The sequence below is a fragment of the Phocoena phocoena genome, chromosome 8 (assembly GCF_963924675.1).
Source record: "Phocoena phocoena chromosome 8, mPhoPho1.1, whole genome shotgun sequence".
Classification (NCBI taxonomy): domain Eukaryota; kingdom Metazoa; phylum Chordata; class Mammalia; order Artiodactyla; family Phocoenidae; genus Phocoena; species Phocoena phocoena.
Window position 1 is genome coordinate 72,372,450 of NC_089226.1, and position 21,646 is coordinate 72,394,095.

At 38.2% G+C, this 21,646-nt stretch overlaps 1 protein-coding gene across 1 annotated transcript in view; it reads right to left on the bottom strand.

Moving 5' to 3' along the window:
- Positions 1-374: 374 nt before the first annotated feature.
- Positions 375-21,646, bottom strand: part of HPS5 (HPS5 biogenesis of lysosomal organelles complex 2 subunit 2) — a 39,243-nt gene continuing 17,971 nt past the window's right edge. The window contains exons 14-22 of the mRNA XM_065881544.1: positions 21,055-21,132; positions 20,171-20,748; positions 15,976-16,096; positions 15,618-15,773; positions 14,728-14,847; positions 13,387-13,500; positions 11,644-11,750; positions 2,310-2,586; positions 375-1,056 (exon numbers count right to left, since the gene is read on the bottom strand). Of these exons, the coding sequence (XP_065737616.1) occupies positions 996-1,056; positions 2,310-2,586; positions 11,644-11,750; positions 13,387-13,500; positions 14,728-14,847; positions 15,618-15,773; positions 15,976-16,096; positions 20,171-20,748; positions 21,055-21,132 (1,612 nt within the window). The 3' untranslated portion in view covers positions 375-995. The remainder of the gene's footprint in view (positions 1,057-2,309; positions 2,587-11,643; positions 11,751-13,386; positions 13,501-14,727; positions 14,848-15,617; positions 15,774-15,975; positions 16,097-20,170; positions 20,749-21,054; positions 21,133-21,646) is intronic.

Here is a 21,646-nt window from a genome sequence, read left to right on the forward strand (position 1 = left end):
CTCTGGCTGTGTTATAAATGAAAGAAAGAAGTGAATCATTCAATGTACCCAACACTTTGCTTATTCCACACTGAGTTTACACCACACCTTCCTGCAAATTGCTCACTATAAAACCTCATGTCTACATTCCATTCAAATAATTTTTAAATTAGATTTTACATTTATTATTAATATAACATGCTGTGTAAGTATACAGGAGCCTGAAAATGGCAATCTAGTACTTGGCTTAAATAATACAAGCACTTGCTGTGATCTTTATCAGTACTCAGCCTTCCTTTATTATGGCTTTTAAAAAACAAATTTTAAAAGTGCATGACTCCTTTAGGCTACTGTTTAGGAAAGACTGGAGTAAAACATTTCCAGTAATGAATTAGTTGTATATAGGTTCAGATTAGAAAATGTCAAGCACTGGAAAAAAAAATACACTTTAAATTAGCTCAATTTAAATATAGGGCCATTTCATTTAAACATCTGATTTGAATCTTCAGTGTTTCACTCATTTTATGTGTTAATTCCATTATACCAGATCTTGCTTTGGTAATTTCTCAAGTGTCCCAGAGAAGATAAAAAAGGAATTCAATTTCTGTCAATTACATTGTATGTCTTCATGTGACCAGGATGAGAAACTTCTGCTCCCTACATGGCAGTCACGACAGGAAAAGAATTCCCCCAGTCCACCAGCAAGGAACAAATAACACTGTTGTTCAGAATAAGGACTGCATAGCTGGGGATATTCACATTCTGATTCCTTCCAGAGCACTTCATTTCAGCAAACAAGGACTGATTCCTTTCAAAATTCAACTTCAGTTGAAAAACACTGAGGTACAGATAGAGCCACAAATGCAGAGGTTACAGACATGGACAAAAGTGCTCCCAATAAGGTGGCAGGGATCTCAGGTGGGGCCTTTCCTTCAATAACAAATGCATTCAGAAGGTTCCGGAGCACGATTCAGTTTTTCTCAAAATGTCGTGACACCCTGCTGAATCTTCTTCAATTAGGCCTGCTGAGACCAGAGAAACCGATCACATTTTTCAAGCATGCATTGTATCAAGGCTCTGAAATCCCAAAGAAAAGAAACAGGCAAATTTAGCTGTCATTGTTCATTCTTTTCAGAAGAAAGGATTAAAAAAGCTGACTGTGCATCAAAAGACGCAATCAACAGACTGAAAAGGCATCCTGTGAATATGGCATCCTGTCCTATACAATAGGAGAAAATATTTGCAAACCACATATCTGAGAGGTTAATATTGAGAATATGTAAAGAACTCATATGACAAAAAACAAATAATGCAATTTAAAAATGGGCAAAAGACTTGAACAGGTATTTCTCCAAAGATGACATTCAAATAGCCAACGAGCATATGAAAAGATGTTCAACATCAATAATCACTAGGGAAATGCAAATAAAACCACAATGAGATATCACCTCATGCCCATTAGGATAGCTACTATCCAAAAAAACAAAACAAAACAAAACAAAACAGAAAATAACTAGCGTTGGTGGGGATGTGCTATAATTGGTGGGAATGTAAAATGGTGCAGGCTCCATGGAAAACAGTATGGAGGTTCCTCAAAAAATTAAAAATAGAAGTACCATCTGATCCAGCAATTCCACACCTGGGTATACACCCAAAAGAACTGGAAGCAGGGTCTCAGAGATATCTGTAAACTCATGTTCATAGCAGCATTACTCACACTACGCTGAGTGAAACAAGCCAGTCAGAAAAAGACAAACACTGTATGATCCCACTTATATGAGGTACTTCGAGTAGTCAAAGTCAGAGACAGAAAGTAGAATGGTGGTTACCAGGACTTAGGTGGAGGGGAAAGGGGGAGCTGTTGTTTAATGGGTATAGAGTTTCAGTCTTGTAAGCTGAAAAAGTTCTGGAAACTGACTGCACACTGATATGAATATACTTAACACTACTGAACCAAGTAGTTAAAAACGGTTGGCAGGAAATTTTATGTTATCTGTATTTTACCACAGTTTAAAAAAAACAAAACAAAAAAAAAAACCCTGACTGAGACAATTAGGTATGCGGTACCAATAATATTCTTCAAGAACTGAGTACACGTCAGATTTGGGTATTTACATTAACCTAAACAGTGTTTCGGTGATGACTGTGAACAAAATATTACTTTAGCCTCTTCTCTTAATCACCTTCATCAACAGAGGAGTCTCTGTTCCCTCAGCTATGAATGAGGGGTTGAGACTATGTGATCTCTATAGTCCCATCCACCTCTGAAAATCTGTGCAATTCTACATTCCCCAGGTGCCTGTGGAGAGGGCAGGACAGACATACATTACCTCTGCCTTTTCTCGGCAATCCTCAGGATATCACAGGTTCTGGTAAACCTCTCTGACAGCTCAAGGGTCAAACCACATTCTTGTAGCAGTGACCAGGCCCGGTCTGGGCCCATGACCTTAGCTAACAGGAGTGACACATTCTCCATGTTGATAGGGGAAGGCCCATCGCTGAAGTTCCCATTTGGTGACTTCTGGGGGGCTGGGGCTGGCTTTGTGCTCTTGTTCTGTACCAGATGTAGGAGAAGCTTCCATTCCTCCACAGTCTCTGGGATCCAACCTACTCAAACACAGAGAAACAATGTGGGCTCTGACTGCTCTTAGCACTCTGCCTGCATACAGGAGAAACTATTCGTGAAAATGTTTCATACCAAAACATAAAAATATTAAAGAATATAATCTCATTACCCCCAATACAGAGTTGTTTTCTGAATATTTGTTGAACAAATAGCTCACGAAAAGGAGAAGCCATAAAATTAGCTTCAACATTCCTTCATTTGCTCACGCAGTAAGTAATTACCCAGGGCACACTCCATACTAGGCACTGAATGTGAATGAGGAACAAACAGACATGATGAGCCCGGCCTGCACTCCTGTGGAACTCATGGTCCAGTAAAGGAGACAGAACTTAGACAAACACATAAATAAATCTATGCTTATAAACTGTGCTAAGTGCTTGCTATAAAGGAAAAGATCAAAGAGCCATTAGAGAGATTGGCAGGTTTGGGTTTTTTTTTTTTTTTTTTTTAAGGATCAGAGAAGGGCTGTATGAGAAGTGACAGTTAAGCAGAGAGCTGAAAGATGAGACAAGTTTAGTGAGCATGTGCTTGTGGCCCATATGTACACAAACGTGCAGGGAAGGTGTCAGGAATGGAGGGTGAAGGAGCCTGCATTTCTGACAAAGGAAACATGGAAAATGACTCGACACAGGAAGGAACTAGGTGAGTTCAAGGAACTCAAAAAAGGCCTACAATGCACAAAGGTGGCAGTGAGGAGTGAGAATGAGATGATAGGGCTAGGCCATAAGGGAACAGCTTAAGAATCTGGATTTTATTTTGAGTCCAACGTAAGGGGCTTCAAGGCGGACAGCCACATAATCCAATTTTTGTTTAAAAGAACCATTCTGAGAGTCAGCAACGTGGTGGAGTGAAAAGCTACCTTTGTCTCTCCCCTTAACCTACAACCAGTAAAACATCCACAACACAACAAAGGTTCTTGTGTCCGACACACCAAGAAACCAGAGAATTCTCCACATATCTATACAACTAAAGGTGATGGACTGGAACACATAGAAGAGGCAGAACCAGGGAAACAGTGGAGGTGGTGTCTGCAGTCCCAGCCCTCCAGCCCCAGAGAAGCTGACAGTAGGCAGGGGAAGCAGTGCACATGACCCCAGCCTCCAGCCCCCAACTCGAAGTAGCAAGCCCATGAATCTTACAACACTGGACATGGCAGGGCCACCTGAGCAATCCTAGCTATTGCCCCTGCCCCTTCCTCCCCAATAGCAGTGGAACTTGCCACTCAAGGGCTCCTGGACAGGAGGGAGCCCACCATCCTGGTGCACCAGGTGGCAATGCTAGCAACACTGGCAGAAGTAAGGCGACCCTGCAGGTACAGGAAGTGATAATGCAGGCATTGGGCCACACCACAGATGGAGATGTTAGAGGGCACAAAGTGCAGACTCTCAAATATAACCAGAGGCAGCTGACGTAAGAGAAACCCAAAACTTGTGCTATAGCGCCACCCACTGGAAAACAAAAGAAAGGCCTCTAATTTCTAACCTGTTGGATCATTAGAATCAAGCAGAAAGGTGCTTGCTACTTTAAATGTGTGTCAGAGGAACAACTTCATCAAACACTGTGAAGAACCATAGTGATACTGTACCACAAAAGGAAAATTACGATTCTCCAGAAACCAAACTTAAAGTCACAGAATACTGTGATCTAACTGACAGAGAATTCAAAATAGCTGTCATGAAGAAAGTCAAGGAACTACAAGAAAACTCAGGCAGTTCAATGAACTCAGGAACGAAATTAATGAACAGAGGAATACTTTACAAAAGAGATTAAAACTCTAAAAAAGAAAAACAAATTCTAGAACTAAAGAATTCAATAAATGAGTTGAAGAAAACATTAGAAAGCACTGAAAATAGAGCAGATCACATGGGAGAGAGAATTAGTGAGCTTGAAGATAGAACTCTAGAAATGACACAAGCAGAAGAAGAAAGAAATAAGATATTTGAAAAAATTCTATGAGAACTATCCAACTCCTTAGGAAAGACAACATTAGGGTAATGGGCTTCCCAGAAGGAGAAGAAAGGGAGAGGGGAGCAGAGAGTTTATTTAAAGAAGTAATAGCTGAGAGCTTCCCAAACTGGAGAAGGAACTGGATATACAAGCCCATGAAGCTAAGAGAACACCTAACCATCTCAATACAAAAATACCTTCTTCAAGGGACTTCCTTCCCTGCTGGTGCAGTGGTTAAGAATCCATCTGCCAATGCAAGGGACATGGGTTCATGCCCTGGTCCAGGAAGATCCCACATGCCACGGAGCAACAAAGCCCGTGTGCCACAACTACTGGTCCTGCACTCTAGAGCCCACGAGCCACAACTATTGAGCCCACGTGCCACAACTACTGTAGCCCACCCACCTAGAGCCCGTGCTCTGCAACAACAGAAGCCACCACAATGAGAAGCCAGAGCACTGCAATCAAGAGTAGGCCCCGCTCGCCACAACTAGAAAAAGCCCGCACGCAGCAATGAAGCCCCAACGCAGCCAAAAATAAATAAATAAATAAATATATGTATTTTAAGAAGACCTTCTTCAAGACATATTATATTAAAATTGTTAAAAGTCAATGACAAAGAATTAAGGCAGCCAGGGGAAAAAGGAAGGGTAACCTACAAAGGAACCTCCATTAGGCTACTAACAGACTTCTCAGAAGAAACTCTACAGTCCAGAAGAAAGTGGAATGACATTCTCAAAATACTGAAAGATAAAAACCATCACCCAAGAATACTCTATCCAGCAAAGTTATCATTCAGATATGAATGATAAATAAGGACTTTCCCAGACAAACAAAAGCTGAGGAAGTTCATCAACACTAGACCTGCATTTACAAGAAATGTTGAAAGGAGCTCTTTACCAGAAACAAACAGAAAAGAGCAAAGTACACAAATCTTTGAGTAAAGTGATAAGCAGACAGAATCTTTAAACTGCAACTCTTTATCAGAATAGGTTTTTTAAACACTTTACAGCATAAAGGTTAAAGGGCAAAGATGAGTAGAAAAAGTAATTATAGCTACTTCAATTTGGTAACAAACTCACAACATAAAAAGGGATAATTTGAGGCAAGAAAAATACAAAAGGGGGAGAGGAAAAGGGTGGAACTCATATAGGTACATAAAGATAAGATGCTATAAGCAGAAAAAGGACTACTTTATCTATGACATGTTTCATACAAACCCCATGGTAACCACAAAAAATAAATCTAGAGCAAAGACACAAAACATTAAAAAAGAGGAAAGTGAGAAAAACATCATGAAAAAACACCAAAGCAAAATGGCAGACAGAAATACAAGGAAAAAGAAATAATGAAGATATAGAGCAACCGAAAACGAAAGATAAAATAGCAGTACCAAATCCTCATCTGTCAATAATCATCCTAAATGTAAATGGATTGAATTCACCAATCAAAAGACACAGAAAGGCTGGGTGGACTAAAAACCAAGAGCCAACTGCATGCTGCCTCCAGGAGACTCATCTCAGAGTTTAAGACAATTATAGGCTCAAAGTAAAGAGATGGAAGATGACACTCCAGGCAAATGGCAGCCAAAAGAAAGTGGGTGTAGCCATACTTATATCAGACAAAATAGACTTCAAACCAAAAAAGATAACAAGAGACAAAAGTGGATAGTATATAATGATAAAGGGGATAATTCATCACAAAGACATAATGTTATTAATATATATGCACCTAACACAGGAGCACCAAAATATATAAAACAATTATTAACAGACTTAAAAGGAGAAATTGACAGCAACACAATAATAGTAGGGGAATTTAGCAGCCCACTGACATCAATGGATAGATCATCCGGACAGAAAGTCAACAAGGAAGCAGCAGCCTTAAATGAAACATCAGACTAGATGGATTTGATAGATTTGTACAGAACATTCCATTCAATTGCATCAGAATACACATTCTTCTCAAGTGGACATGGAACTTTCTCAAGGGTAAACCGTATGTTGGGACACAAAACAAATCTCAGTGAATTTAAGAAGACTGAAATCGTATCAAGAATATTTTCCAATTTCTATGAAAATAGAAATCAACTATAAGAAAGCTGGAAAAATTACAAATATGTGGAGACTGAACAACATGCTACTGAACAACTACCAAGTCAATGAAAATCAAAGAAGATATCAAAAGTTACCCAAAGACAAATGAAAATATGACATACCAGAATCTATGGGATGCAGCAAAAGTGATACTAAAAGGGAAGTTTAAGCAATACATGCCTACCTCAAGAAACAAGAAAAATCTAAAATAAACAATCTAACCCTGTACATAAAGGAACTAGAAAAAGAACAAATGAAGCCCCAAATCAGTAGAAGGCAGGAAATAATTAAGATCAGAGCAGAAATAAATGAAATAAAGACTAAAAAGACAATAGAAAAGATCAATAAAACTAAAAGCTGGTTCTTGAAAAGATAAAATTGACAAATCTTTAGCTAGACTCACTAATCTTAGAGAAGGCTCTGATAAATAAAATCAGAAATGCAAGAAGAAAGATAACAATGGATACCACAGGAATAGAAAGGCTTATAAGAGAATAATATGAACAGCTACACGCCAACAAATTGGACGACCTAGAAGAAATGGACAAATTCTTAGAATCATAAAACCTTCCAAGACTGAATCATGAAGAAATGAAAAATCTAAATAGCCCGATCACTAGTACAGAAATTGAAATAATAATCAAAGCTCCTAAAAAACATGAGTCTAGGACCAGATGCCTTCATAGGTGAATTCTACCAAACATTTAAAAGACTTAATACCTATCCTTTTCAAACTCTTGAAGAGAAGGGAATGCTTTCTAACTCATTTGACAAAGCCAACAACACCCTGATACCAAAACCACACAAAGACTCAAAAAAATTACAGGTCAGTATCTCTGATGAACATAGATGCAAAAATTCTCAACAAAATATTAGCATACCGAATACAATAAATAAAAAGAATCATACACCATGACCAAGTGGGATTTATTCCAGGGATGCAAGAATAGTTGTATCCACAATAAATTCACGTGATACACCACATTAACAAAATGAAGGATAAAAACCATATAATTATCTCAATAGATGCAAAAAAGAAAAAATTGACAAGATTCAACACCCATTTATGATAAAACGAACTTTCAATAAAGTGGGCATAGAAGGAACATACCTCAACATAATAAGGCCATATATATGACAAACTCACAACTAATATCATTCTCAATGGTGAAAAACTGAAAGCTAGCCCTCTAAATCAGGAACAAGACAAGGATGCCCACTCTTACCACCCTTATTCAACATAGTACCAGAAGTCCCAGCTAGAGCAATCAGGCAAGAAAAAGAAAAGGCATCCAAGTTGGAAAGGAAGAAGTGAAACTGTCACTATTTGTGGATGACATGATTTATACATAGAAAACCCTAAAGACTCCACCAAAGAACTACTAGAAATAATAAAGTTGCAGGGTACAAATCAACATTCAAAAATCTGTTGCATTTCTATACACTAACAATGAGCTAGCAGAAAAAGAAATTAAGAAAACAATTCCATTTACAGTCACAACAAAAAGAATAAAATACCTAGGAACAGATTTAACCGAGGAGGTGAAAGACCTGTATACTGAAAACTATAAGACACCGCTGAAAGAAACTGAAGAAGACACAAATAAATGGAAAGATATTCCCTGCTCATGGACTGGAAGAATTAACATTGTTAAAATGTCCATATTGCCAAAGCAATCTATAGATTCAATACAATCCTTATCAAAACCCCAAAAACATTTTTCACAGAAATAAAACAAAAAATTCTAAAATTTACATGGAACCACAAAAGACCCCAAATAGCCAAAACAATCCTGAGCGAAGAGAACAAAGCTGGAGGTATCACACGCCCTGATTTAAAACTATATTATAAAGCCATAGTAATCAGAACAGCATGGTAGTGGCAGAAAAACAGATACATATATCAATGGAACAGAACTGAGAGCCCAGAAATAAACCCATACAACAAAGGAATAAGGAACATCCAATGGAGAAAGGACAGTCTCTTCAATAAATGGTGTTGGGGACATTGGACAGTCTCATGCAAAAAAATGAAAGTAGACCACTACCTCACACCATACACAAAAATCAACTCAAAATGGATTAAAGACTTAAATGTAAGACCCAAAACCCTAAACTCCTAGAAGAAAGCATAGGCATGACACTCTCTGACATCAGTCCTAGGAATATCTTTCTAGCTAGGTCTCCTCAGGCAAGGGAAACAAAAGCAAAAATAAACAAATAGGACTACATCAAACTAAAAAGCTTCTACACAGCAAAAGAAACCATCCACAAAATGAAAAGATGACCTATTGAATTGGAGAAGATATTTGCAAATAATATATCCAATAAGAGATTAATAACCAAAAATACATAAACAACTGGATGAAAAAGTGGGCAGAGAACTGAATAGACATTTTCCCAAAGATGACATACAGATGGCCAAGAAGCACATGAAAAGATGTTCCACATCACTAATTATTAGGGAAATGCAAATCAAAACCACATGGGAGGACTTCCCTGGTGGCTCAGTGGTTAAGAATCCGCCTGCCAATGCAGGGGACACGGGTTCAATCCCTGGTCCAGGAAGATCCCACATGCCGCAGAACAACTAAGCCCGTGAGCCACAGCTACTGAGCCTGCACTCTAGAGCCTGCAAGCCACAACTACTGAAGCCCGTGCACCTAGAGCCCGTGCTCTGCAACAAGAGAAGCCACAAAAATGAGAAGCCTGTGCACCGCAACAAAGAGTAGCCCCTGCTCGCCGCAATTAGAGAAAGCCCATGTGCAGCAACGAAGACCCAACGCAGCCAAAAATAAATAAATAAAAAATAATAAATTTATATTAAAAAAACCCACATGAGATATCACCTCACACCTGTCAGAATGGCTATCATCAAAAAGTCTACAAATGTTGGCAAGGATGTGGAGAAAAGGGAACTCTGTGCACTGTTGGTGGGAATGTCAGTTGGTGCAGCCACAGTGGAAAACAGCATGGAGGTTCCTCAAAAAGCTGAAAATAGAACTACCATATGATCCAGCAATCCCACTTCTGAGTATTTACCCAAAGAATATGAAAACACTAATTGGAAAAGATATATGCACCCCTATGTTCACTGCAACATTATTTATAATAGCCAAGATATGGAAGTAACCTAAGTGCCCTTCGATAGATGAATGGATAAAGAAGATGTGATACACACACACACACACACACACACACACACACACACGTAATGGAATACTTCTCAGCCATAAAAAAAAGAAGAAATCTTGCCATTTGTGACAACATGGATGGACCTTGGGCATATTATGCCAAGTGAAGTAAGTCAGACAGAGAAAGACAAACACCATATGATCTCACTCATTTGTGGAATACAAAAACAAACAAAAACAAAATAAATGAACAAACCAAACAAAAACAAACATGTAGATGCAAAGAACAAAGTAGTGGTTACCAGAGGGGATGGAGTGGGGGCAGGGTGAAATGGGTAAAAGGGAACAAACACGGTGACAGATGGAAACTAAATTTTTAGTGGTGAGACACTGCAGGGTATACAAAAGTGGAAATATAATGTTGTACACATAAAACTTATATAATGTTATAAACCAATGTTACCTCGATAAAAAAATTTTTAATTAAAAAAAAAGAACCATTCTGGCTGCTCTAAGGAAAATCGGTTAAAGATGGGCAAGAATGGAAACCAGAAGGCCAATTATAAAGTTATTGCAGTAACCAGGCTAGTAGCTGGGATCAGAATGACCGTGGTGGAGCCAAAGAAAGTAGATAGATATGAGATATATATTTGGCAGCAAAAGCAATATTCTTTGAAGTGAAATATAAGTTAGGAGACAAAAATGTCAAGAAAAGACTCCCATTTAATACACCAAGGGTAAGAATAGCTATTATTATTACATTAACAAAGTATTAAGAGTACTTTTATCTGGGTGGGAAGAATTTTAGGTGATATCTTCTTCATTCTTCCTAGATTTTCCATTTTTTTCTATAACAAACATCATGTTGTAACTTTAAAAGAATAAACCATTTATATCTTAACTTTTCTGGTTATTTTTCCAAAGTGAACACATCTATAGTTCCACAAAACCATGTGACCCTCTTGTTTCATTTTTGAAACAAAGATGATTCAGTTATTATTGCTGTAACTGTGACACCTGAGGCTATCTCTTTGCCAGTCATCTGGTTTCTTTGCTTGGTTGTAACTTTTCTTCTTCTACAGCAATAGGGCTGAAAAAGGCTGTAGATCACACTGCTAGATGAAGGATCCTGATGTCATGCTGCTGGCATCTCTGCATTGAGATGAATAAAGTAACACTACAAAACAGACCAAGACCACCTCTCTGAGTGCAGGATGAACTCTCAGACTTCAGAAATCAGTGTGTCAAAGTCCTGGCCTCCTGACTGCCATTTTATCTGTATTGAATGATGAAAATTAAAAAAAAAAAAAAAAATCCCTAAGTACCTGTAAAGGCTTAGGAAAATCTGACTGCTACTCTAAGTTCATCTTAATGATCTCTAACTTTGGGCTGTGTAAAATGGCAACATGATGCAGATCAAAAAACCTGAGCACAAGCTTTAGAGATGGTCAGACCTGGTCTGAACACCAGCTCCAGCATTAACTAGTTGTATGACTGTGGGGAAACTAATTATCCTTTTTCTGGGCCTCAATCATAACTTTTTTAAAATCGAAATAATAGTAACTATCCGACAGGTTTAATATCTCATTTAAACAGCATATGGAAAAGCATCAGGTATCAATATAATGCCTCACATGGTAGGCACTCATGAAACAGAAAAGTTGCCTGTAGTTTATTTCTAGTTATGATTTCATGGTATACCAAGTAGTACAGATTAAAAAAAAAAAAAACTCCAAAAATGTGACAGCTAGCTAGAATAACATAAATGATCATTGAAATATTTATCAAATTTCTTTATTGAATAGTCTGTAGTGACTTCTAAAATACTATAACCAAGAAGAACCGATTGGGATTTACATACCATTGTCCCCTTCCATCAGGCTCATATCATTCAGATACACAATATTCGTGAAGGCCTCTCTTCTTCTCCCCAGCTCCAAACAGAGAATAAGATATCCAGGCCAGAAACTTTAAAGAGACCAAAGTTGGAGAGAGGAATAAAAAGCAGTGAATTTATCTGGAGCTGTGTGGTCCAATACTGTAGATATTAGCCACATGTGGCTATTTACATTTAAATTAAATAAAATTTAAAAGTCAGTTCTTCAGTTGACCAATACATATTTCAAGTACTTAATGGCCACATGTGACTAGTGGCTACCATACTGGACAGCGTGATAGAATATTTCCACTGCCTCAGAAAATTCTATTAGACAGCCCTGATCTAGAGCATTTAAGAAAAAAATAAATAAAGCTAGCGATAAATACTGACATTTGAGGCCAAGCCCCAATTATGAGACATTTAAGCTTATGCACTTCATAAACTTTAAGGTTCAATAACAAACTAGCATATTTCTTCCCTAAGTATGCAAACTTTGGAAGTTCTCCTTGACTCTTCCCCTTCCTTCATTTGCTATACCCAGTATCTACAGGTCCGACTGCATTTTCCTTTGAAATGTGCCATTAGATGTGCTCCTTCTGCTGACCTAGAATCAATTTGGTCATACCTGAATTACTGCACCAGCTTCCTAGCTGGCCTTCCTTTCTCGTCTCCAATCTTTCTCATGTATGAAACCAGAAATGATCTCCAGAAACCTGCATTTTATCATGTCATTTTTGTACCAAAAAGGCTAAAAGGGTCTCTGCTGATAACTAAATTCTTCTAACCACCTTTCAAGGTCCTATATGATCTCATGACCCACAACCTGGCCAGTCTCATCCCTCATTATCAGTGAACAAATATGTACCAAGTGCCTACCACTTTAGGAATTATGCATCATGAGGGAAAAGGAAGACACATGTCCCTATCTCCAAAAGACTGTAATCCAGGTAAAGCCATAAGATAACATCTTCAGGCCATGAATAACTACAAATATGTGGTACAGATAAAAAGCAAGGGCAGTTTTTCATGGCCTTACTCTTGCTGTTTCTCTCACCTGACTTGCCCTCCTCCTGGCTCCTGTTTGAATACAAATCCTACCCAGACTTAGGGCTTACCTCAAAGTCTCACCTCCTCCTGAGTCCTTCACCAGCCATTCTACCAAGCCCATTCTGATCTCTCCCTTCTCCAAAACTATATCAATTATAACTTGTATCACACAGTCTGGTGTTTAATTAAATAAACCTGAGAACTGGGGCTAACAACTAAGCAAAAGGGGGAGAGAGGAATGAGCAAGGACCAGTCTCTTCCACACACAAAATAAAATACACTCAAAATTTAAGACAAAAAAAGATGTTTATTATCACTTAAAACAAAAAGCCGGGCTTCCCTGGTGGCGCAGTGGTTGAGAGTCCGCCTGCCGATGCAGGGGACACGGGTTCGTGCCCCGGTCCGGGAAGATCCCACATGCTGCGGAGCGGCTGGGCCCGTGAGCCATGGCCACTGAGCCTGCACGTCCAGAGCCTGTGCTCCACAATGGGAGAGGCCACAACACTGAGAGGCCCGCATACCACAAAAAAAACAAACAACAAAAAAACAAAAAGCCACCTTTATGTAGCAAAAAAAATCCCAAATGACAAAGCATATCCGTTCAGGCCCCTAACTACAAAGTTACTAACTAAAATGATTCTAATCTTAACTTCAGCTTCTAGGAAAATTCTCACTTACCCATGAGACCTACAGATGTCAGTCACTTTCTCTTTTGTTGTAAAATCTGCAGGAAGTTTAATTAGATGAAGGATTAGCTGACTGTAACCCCAGGAAAACAAGTGGGAATGAGGCCTGAAAAATGAAAAAAATATCAGTAAATTAGACAGGAAATAAACTCTATAAAAATGCTTATTCGTCAGCTGATAGGTAAGATCAGAGTTTAATTATATTTTTTCCATTATTATATTTTTCAAACATTTCTACTTGGCCTTTGTAAAATTAAAACAGCTATTTTTCCAATGACAAATACCTGTTTATTTTTTTTAATTATATATTTTAGTAATCAAAAGCAAAAGAAAGAAGCTCATAATTCCATCACTCACAGATAGCCATTTTATATCTTTCCAGACCTTTTTCTCTAGGCATATAAGATAGGCATTTTGGGAGCTTTTAAAAAGTTTCTCCTGGAGGAAAACACAAGGAATATTTCTGATAGATTACAAGTAACAGTGTGTATTTTTTATGAATTCTTTTTTAAAAAAAAATCCTAATCAGGGACTTCCCCAGTGGTGCAAAGGTTAAGAATCCACCTGCCAATGCAGAGGACACGGGTTCAGTCCCTGGTCCAGGAAGATCCCACATGCCGCGGAGCAACTAAGCCCATGCTCCACAACTACTGAGCCTGCAAATCTAGAGCCCGTGAGCCACAACTACTGAGCCAGTGTACCACAACTACTGAAGCCCAGGCACCTAGAGCCTACGCTCCTCAACAAGAGAAGACACCGCTCACCACAACTAGAGAAAGCCTGTGTGCAGCAACGAAGACCCAATGCAGCCAAAAAATAAATTAATTAAAAGTTTTTAAAATGTACTAGAAAAGCTTTAAAAAAAGAGTCAAAGTTAAAAAAATATCCTACATCAGGTTACATCTAAAAATCCCTTGGCAAATTTCTAGGAAGAAAACACACATACACACACACACACACACACACACACTCACACACACACACATACATACACACAATTTTCTAACAATTTTCTTCTAACACAGGTTTAATCACCAAGGTCTCTTAATGTTGGTCCATGAAAGTTTCAGTAGCCCAGTTTAATTCTCTGCAATCATGTGCAAAATTTTGTATGAATGTGCATTTTTCTGAGAGGAATCATCAGATTCTTAGAGGGTCTGTGATTCAAAACCTGTTCAGAACCACTAAGCAGTACACTCAATCTGATTACTACCATGACTTGAGTCAGTCGCTTCCATAGCTATTCCTGAAGTAAGCCCAGAATGCTGTATGTGAATAAACTGGTTCCATTCCAAAGGAGCAGCAGAACTTAGAAACAGGACTCCTTCTATACCTGGGGTCTCCTTCATCGTCCATAGTGCTGGTGCTTGGGGGAGCATCATGGGACACTGCCAACAGCAGCCAATCCAGTCTTAAAGACTCTGGTTGTAGGAGGGACTCAAGGAAGAATGGCCTAAGAGAAAGTTGGGGAAAAAATCACCAATATTCATGCTGAGAAAGGAAAGATAAAATGTGCAGATGTGAAGAAAATGTTATTAAGGGATCAAGACAGTGGATGAAATAACTTGAAAACTCTTCTGCTACAAAATGTAGAGAAATGCTGGTGAAAATATAATAGCCTTTTAACTGAACAGCTGAGCTTCAAGATAATAAGGGAAATACCAAAGGGCCAAAAAAAAAAAAAAAAAGGAGAAATAAATACCAGTATAGCAAATGTGAACCAATCAGAAGAAACAGAGGGGGGAAGTTGCCATTCTCAATAACCAAAGGACATGTGTGTTCACTGCCATGTGGAGACAGGAAGTGAGGCCTCAGCCCAAAGAAGTTAAGAGCTGTAACAGATCCACCCACAAAAAGCTGGGATATATCACAACAAAAAGGTGGCAGCAAATCCACTCACTGGCAGAGACAACAAGGAAGCTTATCTGTCTTAGCATACGCCTTGAAACGGAGTTTAATTTTACACTGTTGATCTGAGAATCTCTGAGAGGGAGAGAGGGAGGAGAGAGAAGTGTGGGTTATGCACACATTTGTGGTGTGTGCTGTGAATTGTGAAAGAATGGAACGTAACTGCCAAAATCCTCCTCTTAAATAGCAGGTGCCTCAATCCTGTGGCAGTTAATAGTAAAAATGTTCCAACTGCTTATACTAGAGAAACAGTGCCCTATCAAAAGAGAGTCCAAAAAAAAAAAGGAGGGTCCGCAAATATTCTCTCCTTCTCACCGTTGATCTTCAGGCCTTGATTTTACCAGACTGTCTAAATAAGCCAAAAACTGAGCAGGATGATGATGACAAAGTTGCATGACATCTGAAGGCAAAATGGATGGATAAAACCTGATTAAGGATCGAAGGGCAGATTCTCCAAATTTCTCATACAATCTGCATTTAAAAACAAAACATGTTAGTCTCTAACTTCAGTAAGATAATATAACTTGGTTACATTATCTACGTATTTATTAGAAATGAAAATAAATATACTAACAAGAAGCTGCGCAACACGTAACAGAGTAAAACTTTACAGACTGAGACGAAGAAAACGTCTGTGCTTTAGTTCACACGAACAACATACAGGACCACTCACCGGGTAGCACAAGCAATCAACAAAGGACTGTCAAAAGAGACTAAGTCATCCAATAACTTTAATCTTGTTGGAAGGTCTCCTTCTTCCATCTTTATATATGCAGGATTGGAACTTGCCATTTCTAAAAGACAAAGCACACCCCTTTCCCTTCATCTCACAGTGGTAAATATTTTATTCATGAACACATTAATCAACAATTAGTCATGCACCTACTGTGTGCAAGTCCCAACGTTTGTAAAGCATCATAGGAGAGACAAAAACAGAACAAGAGACAACCTCTGCTTTTAAGGACTTTAAAATCAAATTGGGTAATCAAGACAGTATGGCACTGGCACAAAAACAGAAATATAGATCAGTGGAACAGGATAGAAAGCCCAGAGGTAAACCCACACACATATGGTCACCCTTTCTTTGATAAAGGAGGCAAGAATACACAGTGGAGAAAACACAGCCTCTTCAATAAGTGGTGCTGGGAAAACTGGACAGCTACATGTAAAAGTATGAGATTAGATCACTCCCTAACACCATACACAAAAATAAACTCAAAATGGATTAAAGACCTAAATGTAAGGCCAGACACTATCAAACTCTTAGAGGAAAACACAGGCAGAACACTCTATGACATAAATCATAGCAAGATCCTTTTTGACCCACCTCCTAGAGAAATGGAAATAAAACCAAAAATAAACAAATGGGACCTAATGAAACTTAAAAGCTTTTGCACAGCAAAGGAAACCGTAAACAAGACCAAAAGACAACCCTCAGAATGGGAGAAAATATTTGTCAACGAAGCAACTGACAAAGGATTAATCTCCAAAATTTACAAGCAGCTCATGCAGCTCAATATCAAAAAAACAAACAACTCAATCTAAAAATGGGCAGAAGATCGAAATAGACATTTCTCCAAAGAAGATACACAGATTGCCAACAAACACATGAAAGGATGCTCAACATCATTAATCACTAGAGAAATGCAAATCAAAACTACAATGAGCTATCATCTCACACCGGTCAGAATGGCCATCATCAAAAAATCTAGAAACAATAAATGCTGGAGAGGGTGTGGAGAAAAGGGAACCCTCTTGCACTGTTGGTGGGAATGTAAATTGATACAGCCACTATGGAGAACAGCATGGAGGTTTCTTAAAAAACAAAAAATAGAACTACCATACAACCCAGCAATCCCACTACTGGGCAAATACCCTGAGAAATCCATAATTCAAAAAGAGTCATGTACCAAAATGTTCATTGCAGCTCTATTTACAATAGTCAGGACATGGAAGCAACCTAAGTGTCCATCAACAGATGAATGGATAAAGAAGATGTGGCACATATATACAATGGAAAATTACTCAGCCATAAAAAGAAATGAAATTGAGTTATTTGTAGTAAGGTGGATGGACCTAGAGTCTGTCATACAGAGTGAAGTAAATCAGAAAGAGAAAAACAAATACTGTATGCTAACACATATATATGGAATCTAAGGAAAAATTTTAAAAGTCATGAAGAACCTAGGGGCAAGACGGGAATAAAGACACAGACCTACTAGAGAATGGACTTGAGGATATGGGGAGGGGGAAGGGTAAGCTGTGACAAAGTGAGAGAGTGGCATGAACATATATACACTACCAAACGTAAAATAGATAGCTAGTGGGAAGCAGCCACATAGCACAGGGAGATCAGCTCGGTGCTTTGTGACCACCTAGAGGGCTGGGATAGGGAGGGTGGGAGGGAGGGAGAAGCAAGAGGGAAGAGATATGGGAACATATGCATATGTATAACTGATTCACTTTGTTATAAAGCAGAAACTAACACACCATTGTAAAGCAATTATACTCCAATAAAGATGTTAAAAATAAAAATCAAATTGGGAGGCAAAGCATATTGGAAGTTTTAAATAAGATAAAGGAACAGATAACCAATACATGACTATTACCATTGAAAATGTACCCTTTATATATGTAATATATGTATTACATATATATGATATTATATATGCAAGCTAATATATATATAAGCTATATTTCTACCATCAATGCCAAATTCTTCAGTTTTTTTCTAGAACTGATATCCCTAATCAATCTTTTGGAACAAAATTAGTTAATTAAATTTAATTAAATTAACTTAAAAATATTTGACCTATTTTTAAAAAACATCAGTTATAGCAAATCTTCCTCCAAAGGAAGATCTGACTTTGGGGAATAGCCAAGTCATTTAAAGCCAAGTGTGTAAATAAAGTGAGTGAAGATCTAGTTAAAACTACTTGTAGTTAAAAAATATATGTTTACATATATATGAATCTAAAATAAAATGAGTTTTTTCAAGAAGTTTTCAACTAGCTCTGAAGATAAATCCCAAAGAACAGTTCCAAAGCTGTTTTCATGATTACAACATCATTAGAAGAGTAGAACCTGTTCAATAGACCGTTTCTAAAGAGCCAAACCTTCAATTTCTGATATATTTGTTTAAAAAAATATATCAATTTTTCCCAGTTTCATTATTTCCAATTTGACTGGGTCAGACAGTAAGTATTTCAAGGGATTCAGAGGAGAAGGCCATCATTTAGAGCGTATGAAGAGAGGGAAAGCTTTGTGATTGGGTGGGCGCTAAGCCAAACTTATCCCCTTAAATTCAATTTGGAAGCAGCTGCATCATCTCAAACACCCTCCACGCTGGCTCCAGCCACAGCTCTGGCATAAGTTAACCACTCAGGTTGGTGAAGTGGTTATTTTTTTTTGCTATTTTCCTGTAACCAAGGTTGGGTACAATCACATAATAGAGACAGATAGAGCAAATTTCCAGTGTAATATCAAACATTTGAACTTATTTGAAAAGGAATAACTCTTCTTACTTCAACATAAAAGACAGTCTACCTCAATTCAGATAAAGAAGCTGAAATCATTTCTTATGCTTTTAACTGCTAAATGTGAATTGAGGCAGAACTGTAACCATAGATCCTTGTTTCTAGAAACCTTAAGTCAGATAATATAAAAATGTATCTCTACTTGTGACTACTCACTTTTGGTAATGAATGAAAAGTTTGCTTAAAGTCTACATCAATTATTAGAAACATGACATCTGTTATTCAGAGTTTTGAGTTAAGAAAATCCACCTGTTCAAAAACATGGGACTATGTAGTAGAAAGGGCAGGCATGGCCTCTAGGGTATGAAAGCTGGTATCTACATGAGGATGACCAACAGTGTGACCTTCACTCAAGTGTGGAGTAGAGGCTGCTGACTGCCCACCAAAATCTGAGGCAGACATGCAGGCTCCTGACCCATGTCCATCCTCTTCCTTCTAGACACCTGGAGAGGTCATTTCCCAGACTCCTTTGCAGTTAGGTGGGGCCATGAGATAGAATTCTCACCAACAGAAGAGACGTAAGCCACTACCAGGCCACACCTCCCTGTAAGAGCCTGTCTGCCTCTTCCACATGCTTCCCCCTGGACATAGCAACCCAGCCTTAATCATCAGCCCTAAGGGAGGATAGAGACCAAAAAAATGGAAGGAACTTGGAACCCTGAGTTACCACATGCAAGAGAGCTGCCCACTGACCTGGAACATCTGCCCTGGGCTGATATATAAGCAAGAAATAAACTACCATATCTGAGTTATTATATCGTATCTGAGTTATTGTGAGATACTACAGAAGTTTAGCCTACTCAACTATTATAATCTCTCTGTGCCTCAGTTTCCTTACTTATTAAACAGAATAACACCATCTACTCCAAAGTGTTGTAAGGATGAAATGAAAGAATGCTGGCAGTGTTTAGCATATTATCTGGCACTTGGTGAGTACTCAATAAATGGTATATATTATCTCTATATTAGTAAGTTACAAGAGGGATTTTCTGGTTTTCATATATCTGCATTTATAAAATTTTACTCAACCCAACTTCTCCAACATTGCTGTATCATTTTCTGAATGACTGTGAGAGAAATAAAACTAACTTCTTATAATAGTTGCAAGAACTATTACAAATTAAATTGAGTTGTAAATCAACTATACTTCAATTTAAAAAAAAAGTGAGCAATCTCAACAGAAAAAAAAAAGCAACAAAAGACTAAATTGAGTGGAAAACTGAAGGGATGGTTGACCAGAACAGAGGTGATTTTCTACTTAAATCTTCTTCTTTAAACTAAAAAATGCCAAGATGCTACTGTCCTCTATTGGTAAGGCAATCTGATTATTACCTTTCAATCCTTCAATAAAAGTATCCCAAACACAAGGACTGTTAGTATAACTCAGCTTGATGCTCTCCTTTGCTCTTTTCAAGTCCAGAAGAAAAAAGTACTTCTTTAGGAACCGACAAGCCAGAATTTCAGGAGAGCACTGTTGCAAAGTGTGGTCTACATGTCTACTTGCACTTTTGATCTCAGAATTCAATACACTCAGTTCCAAACACAATGTTGTCACTTCAGCCAGGTCCTTCTGAAGACTGCCTGGTATACTGCATGGAGAACATACTTGAAAAATGTCATCATCCAGGGACTCCCTCAGACTATTTACAGAGTCACGTGCTGCTTGATCAACAGTTTCTTCATTGCCTAAAGAGTCTCTTTTTTCTTTTTCATCTTCGTCTAATATTCCCTTTTTTGACTCATCAAGCAATAGCATACCCTGGTTTGATTCCATGGATGAGTTGCCAGTATCTGAAATGCCTGAAAAGTCCTTCATGGCAAATGTTTTTTCTAACTGTGAAAGCCACTCCTGTAAAACCATTTTCAGAGACTGTGGTTCAAACAATACCAGTGGGTCCTGTAGCTTGGTCCTATATAAGACAGACAAGTATGAAATTTATGTTTTATGTGGTTTTTCAAAAACAAATTGTTTCATGCTAAATGAGCCTAACAGATACAACATTACTTATCCAGAATAAATGTTACTTTTCAACTCTTTAAATAACAATTATCTCAGTAGCAAGACAACAACACAGAGAACATTACCTTTGTATTAATTCATGAATTTCAATTCCAAATGAAACTGCCTCTGCCCCACACTGTCTCAGGACCACTACTAATGATCTCAAAAAGTCATTCCCACTCTCTATAAAACTTTCTCACCCATAAATACTCACATTGCTTCTGCTGTTGCCATTCTGATCTCTTGAAACTTTTCCTCTTCTGGAGGTTGACTAGTTACTTCTTCTTTTCCCCTAGAGAAGTGTGAGAAGAGTTAAAGGGGATTAGAACCTTCTTGGGCAAATATTTCTAAGTGCTCACTAAGTGGTAGGTATTGTACTTAATGATACATGAAACAAACAGATGAGTATAAAAAATGGTCCATGGCTTCAAGATGAGTAAGTTCGAGTCAGAGTAAGCCCTAGTCAGAAAGAAAGGCAAGAAAACAACTGTAATATAAGAAAGAATAGAATGAATGCTAAAGAGCAGCACAAGCACTGTGATCTGAAAGCACAGAAAAAGGAATAATTATTCTGACTAGGCAACCACGAGCAGCTTTCCCGAGGAGGTGTATTTGCGTTAGGAAAAATGGGGGGAAAATACTGCAGGTGGGAGAAACAGCATGAAGAAAAGTAGTGAGGTGTACACACCCACTTCTCTGACAGGACTAGAATTTAGAGTGCTTAGAAAGACGTGGTTGGAAATGAAGCTGGAAAGGTGGGCTAACGTCAGACTGAGGGCTGCCTTAAATGCCACCGCACTATCTAC